The sequence below is a fragment of the Trachymyrmex septentrionalis genome, unplaced genomic scaffold (assembly GCF_001594115.1).
Source record: "Trachymyrmex septentrionalis isolate Tsep2-gDNA-1 unplaced genomic scaffold, Tsep1.0 scaffold30, whole genome shotgun sequence".
Taxonomy (NCBI): domain Eukaryota; kingdom Metazoa; phylum Arthropoda; class Insecta; order Hymenoptera; family Formicidae; genus Trachymyrmex; species Trachymyrmex septentrionalis.
This window is the reverse complement of record NW_017305463.1, coordinates 435,641-441,788: the sequence shown is the minus strand read 5'-3', so window position 1 is coordinate 441,788 and position 6,148 is coordinate 435,641. Positions and strand designations below refer to the sequence as shown.

Sequence of the window (6,148 nt, the reverse complement as noted above, 5' to 3'; positions counted from 1 at the left end):
TCCTTGTCGGAATCCTTTATTGCCGCCCGGTGTATATATACCTATATATATATATATATATATACAAGGTGTTTGATAACGATAGATCTTTCGCACATTATCAAAATGGACTAAACTGAGAAGACAAGTCCTTTACCATTTTATAATTTTCACAATAGTAAGCAAGATATTAATTACTAAAAATTATCAAAAATTGGTCTTCAATAATTTTTTATTCAAATCTATCAATTTTACAGAAATACTGCAAGAGATAAAAATTATTTATTTTCTTCTCATAGAGCTCTAAGAATTTTTTCAGAATTTTTTAACACCGTATTTTCTCAAGCCTTGTCAGGTCATTTTTATTCCTGGCGACCCGCGTACTGAGCAGGTAGTAGGCATACATTTGATAGTAGTAGGCCGGGCGGACGCGCGTATTCGGTGATCTTTTAAAATTAATATCTCGTTAACTATTGCGAAAATTGTAAAATGGTAGAGGACTTTCCATCTCAATTTAATCCGCTCTACTAATCCACGAACTCTGAATTATGCGACACCCTGTATATATATCTGGTTCTAAATCACGCGTCAATTAAATTTTTGGTTTTAAAACACAATCCGCTGTTAAAAAGTTTTAATTATAAATTTTGTAGTACATGCCATAAAAATAAAGATTGTTATTCATAAAGTTTGTCCTTATTTACAGCTTTGTTTCATTGGTTATTAATTGCTCATTCTTAAAATATCATAAACCAATCACAGAGTCGTATGAGCTTCTTACGGCATTATTTAAAATTGTCTTGATTTAAGAATAAATTATGAATACCGGCCAAAAATTAAATATATACAAAATTATATCATAAGTACATTAAAAATATAAAAAATAACAATAAAAGTAACTGTAAACGGTAAAAAGAAACTGTTTTGATTATCAAAATAATGTAACTACGTTACAGTTACAAAAAAAAAGATAACGTCGTTATCAGTCCGTTACCAGAAAAAGTAACTTATAATAGTAATAGCTTACAGTTATAAGTAACGAGTTATTTTCATTCTCCAGTATATATAAATTAGTGACATCATTAGAAGATTAAAATTTATTTGTATATTTATTTAAACTTTTATTAATTATATATATAATTATCTATAATATTTTATAATTATTTATTTATGTTTTTGTCTTAATCTTTTCTTTTTTATTTTTGTAGTCTTTTTATAATAACAAAATTAATTTCTTTCTTTTTCTTTGAGGCTCGGTCACGATTCTAAGAAATTTTAATACAACTGGCAAGATTGGAAATTCTGTTTTTTTAAGCGATTTCACAAATAGGTTTAAAGATAAGGATAATTCTTATGCTTTTCGTGGTAACGTTTACTTCATTGAGACTGCTTCTGTAATAAGATTGAACGTAAGTGGGTCGATTCAAGGATCAATGTTAAACACTGTCTTCAAGACTATGATCTTTAAAAATGATACAAATGTTACAATTTTTGGACTAAAATTATTTAAAAATTCAATTACATTTAATAATGCATTTAATATCGACGGCAGCTTAAACAATTTAGATTTATGTAGATTTTATGAAAATGTTGTTTATATCAATAAACCTTTCTCAATTAATACCAAAGTTATGTTCAGAGAAAATGTTTACCTACAAAAAAATCTCGTAGTAAAAAATAAATTACAATCATATACCATTATGAAAGTTGATATGGAAGACTTTCAGGAAAATGTTATTGCCCTTAATAAACCTAAATATTTTCCAGGTAATTATCGATTTTTTTTTATATTAATTAAAATATATATATATATATGCTCATAAAAGCAAATAAATAATAACTTCAGGCTTCTTTATTCAAAATTCAAAAATAATAAAAATATAGAAGAAAATTAGAAGAAAAATATACAAATCAGTAATCATCGATTTGTAATCAATGTCATATTTTCATAAAATTAAATTATTTGTATGTTTTGCAAAGAATTTGTATGTTTTGTAAAAAATTATTTAATTATTTAAAATTATTTAAAAAATTTTTTGTAAAATTATATGTACTTATAAAATAATTTGTAGCAAATTTTTTCCTTTTAATCAATTTAAATTATTCTACTCAACACAAGTTTTTTTTATAAAAGTTTATTAAACAACTTTATAATTTCTCTTTTTTTACAGCAATTAATATCTATTGTAAATGATGTGTAACATATATAATTTATTATATATGTTATTTGAAATTAATAATAAATTACTAAAGTATGCATCATCGCAAATAATTAAATACTTAATTTTGAAGTATATGAAATTTTGTTTTTCATTTCAGCACGAATAACAGTCAACAATGTGACTTCCCAGACAAATATAAAAGTCATGCAGATCAATGACTTACAAATGAATCTGTTGATTTTATTAAATATGCGACAGTTTATTATGATCGATAAACTTAATTGTACTAATATTATTGTTAAAAACATTCAGATATCAGGACATATTAACACCTACCATATAGAAGATATCTATACGGACACCTTCATGGTATAATGAACGTCAAATTAAAATAAAACTTTTATTGTTTGGAATAAATTTATCAAATAAAACATAAGATGTTGAAAATGTTTCAACAAAATAATATAGATTATTTAGACATAACATATTATACTATTTCAGTCTCTTCTTTTGTTTCTTCCAATGCATAAGTTAAAATTAAAATTATATATACAATAAAGTTGTATTTGCTTCTTTTACAGACATATGGTAATCAGAATATTACAGGATATATAAAGATACAAGGAAATATTTATGCGTACCATAACTTCAATGCTCATTTAATCAATAATTTTAAACCAACGAAAATTGTTTCTTCAACTGCAAACGATACTCTAACAGGTAGAAATTAAGAAATAAGACAATTAGTTTTATAAATGCCATAAAATTTTCAAGTTTAAATGCCTAGCACGTGCATACAACACCTTTTTTTACATTGTACGAACTTTTCAGTGAACGAACTAGCTTTTAATGTTTAATAGCACTCAGCATGAATACTTTTGAATAATCTTTAAAACGCTAATGATAAAAACAATTTAAATAATATATTTACATAATTTTTGTTTAGGAAACTTTATATTCAAAACTCCAGTTATCCTTGATAAAAATCTCATGGTTTTGGGTCTTCTAAACAGAATAAACCCAATTAATTGGCAAGAAGCAGTAATAAAGACAATGAACGAAGCAAAACAGATTATATCTGGAAAGTGGAGAGTGCATGGAAATGTTTATTTTGAAAAGAACGTTAATGGAAATGAATTTTTGAATGAAATTAATATCACTGACACATCATCAATGTTAACAAGAGAACATCCTGAAATAGATCATATTACCAAGGAAACATATGTAAGAAAATTATAGTATTTATAATAAAATAAATTAATATTGACAATAAGAATTTTATTAAATAATGAGAATCTTATCAGATTTAAAAATTAATATTTCTTTGCAATTTAGTAATATTACATTATTAAATTTGTTCTGTGCAAGAATCCAACGTTCTCACTTGTTTATGCTCTAAATATAATTTTATCTTTTACAGAAGGATTTAAATAACGTGTATGCATTGCACTTGGATATACTCAAATGCAATGCTATAAAACAGATATATAAATTTAACACGTTTGATTACTTAAAAATTCAAGAATTTGATGGAGACATTTATAACATCCTTACTGTCGAAATAAATGATATGGATTATATGTTAATAAATTACAACATTTGCCATATAAAACTTCTATTATATACTCAAACTGATTTTCAAGTGATCGATGAAATATCCGATTTTGGATTAATTGATCAATGGATGTTTTTTAAATTAAATCCCGTTTTATACTTGCTTACAACCGCAAAACGAACCTGTGGTAGAAGTCTTAGTAATTTATGGAAATTGGAAAATAATAGAATGTTGGTAAGTTTATTATAATGCGTAGGCACATGCATAAATGAAAAAAAAATATATGCAAAATGTATATTAAACAAAAATTTCTTAATTAAATGAAGATAAAAAATATTTATAAAATAAGTACTTTCTTCTTATAACAATAAATTCTGCTAATTTGTTCTATATTATTTTTTCTCTCATAGCATGTATTAGAACTTGGTAATGCCACAGACATTATGAATTTATATCAAGATGGATTTACAGCAATGATTCAAAAGAATCTTAAAATTGCACCATCTAATATGCAATTGGATATAAAGACTCTTACCTCGTACAAAAATGAGACATTAAATTTGGTTTCAAATAACGATCCTGTTGTATTAACTAATCAATCTTATGATTTGCAAGAAAGATCTTCAAACGACACACGTTTAAAAACTTGTCTTGGTTGTGGCAGCGTATTGACTTTTAAAGCAGGTATTAATAAAAAAGAAGAATATATTCACTATAATGAAGAAGTCAGCCAAGATTATATATATGTAAGTTAAAAATAATTTTTATTTTCATTTTATTATGTAGCTTATTTTATAATTGGATAATTACTATTTATTGTAATATAATATTACAAAAAAACATTTTCTCTCCATAAAACTTTTGCTGTATTAATGTGTGTTACGTAATTATATTATAACATATTAATCATATTATTTTATCTAGTTGTGCAAAAATGACATTTCACAAACAAAAATTCTGCAAACAATAAAAGCACGTCAACCAAAATCATTTTTGGTTCTAAATTTTGATGGATTTCTCGGAACATTACTCGTTTTCGTAGAAAATAATGATATTATCCAAGTGTACGAATATAAAGGTAATTATACTATATTATAAAATTAATAAAAATAGAAGAAATTAAAGAAAAAAAATTTTTTTTGTATTTATAAAATAATATAATTGTTACATTTCAAAAAATTGTTTTCAAGGTATCGAAGGTTTTGTGCATCGAAATATTATACAAATAAAAGTTGATAAATTATACAACTTTAAAGTAAGAAATTTCAATAATTTAGGAAAAAAACATTTTTTGGCTGCAGTTCATAAAAACCGACTAACAATTTTAGAGGCAAAAATGTATGGCGAAAAATTAAATTTGGAAATATTATCTATGGATTTTTGTTACAAAAATAAATGTTAAAAATATTAAATATATAAGTGTATTATATATATTCTACGGAATAATGTATTAAAATTTTCTTTTGTTACGTATAAATAAAAATTGACACATAACATGGAAATGTACAATTATAATATATTACATTGGATTAAATCATTGTGCTAATTAATATATTAATAGTATACATACGCGCACGCACACACACGCACATACACATACACACACAATTATGAAGAATTGTTATGAAGCATTATTATTATATGTTATTTTATTGTAATATTCAAAGCGCGTTTTAATGAATAAAGAAATTTCACACTTCATAGATATATTATTTGCGCTACGTCTTCTGCGCATTCTTGATTCCTATTGCCCGTATCCTTTCCAGTTCTTTGATAATATTCAAAATTATATTGAAAGATCATCGTGCCTTTCTACTGCTCACACTTTCCTACTGCTTGTAAAGAAGTAATTATTACTTGCTATGAATTTATTAATTAATTTATTACACAATTTATAATTATCCAAATAATAATTTCACTTAAAGTAATATACTATACATTTGAGTTATACATAAAAACATGGACTTCTTTAAAATAAAAGAATGTACAATAGCTTCTAGTATACCATTAGCACGTAGTATTACAGCAATATTACTTTTTCGCTTCAGCTATTCATTACAATGAATAGTATCATTACAATGAAATAGCGGAAATATTGATAAAATATTATTCAGTAAAATATTCTTTTATGCATAAATATTTATAAATATGCATACATATACATAAACATGAATATTATGAATATCCATAACTATATAAACAATATTATATAAAATATATACATATTTATTTACGTTTTTTTTTGTCTAATAAAAATGAGTGTAATAATAATAAGAAAACATAAAAAAAATAATTAAAAGAATAATTTTCGCACTAAAATTGTTTGTTTTTGAAAAAATCCTGTTTTGAAATGTAAAAAAAATTGCTTATACATAATTATGTAAAGACTATAGGGACTAGTATATAAAATTAAGAGACTTATAAAAAAAATAATACACTGGTTACAACATAC

General features: G+C 24.1%; 1 protein-coding gene across 1 annotated transcript in view; it reads left to right on the top strand.

Annotated features, from left to right (window-relative positions):
• Positions 1-6,148, top strand: part of LOC108749562 — a 21,331-nt gene that overhangs the window by 13,488 nt on the left and 1,695 nt on the right. The window contains exons 9-16 of the mRNA XM_018488338.1: positions 1,231-1,746; positions 2,299-2,510; positions 2,723-2,861; positions 3,088-3,365; positions 3,562-3,930; positions 4,107-4,442; positions 4,621-4,774; positions 4,887-5,062. Of these exons, the coding sequence (XP_018343840.1) occupies positions 1,231-1,746; positions 2,299-2,510; positions 2,723-2,861; positions 3,088-3,365; positions 3,562-3,930; positions 4,107-4,442; positions 4,621-4,774; positions 4,887-5,062 (2,180 nt within the window). The remainder of the gene's footprint in view (positions 1-1,230; positions 1,747-2,298; positions 2,511-2,722; positions 2,862-3,087; positions 3,366-3,561; positions 3,931-4,106; positions 4,443-4,620; positions 4,775-4,886; positions 5,063-6,148) is intronic.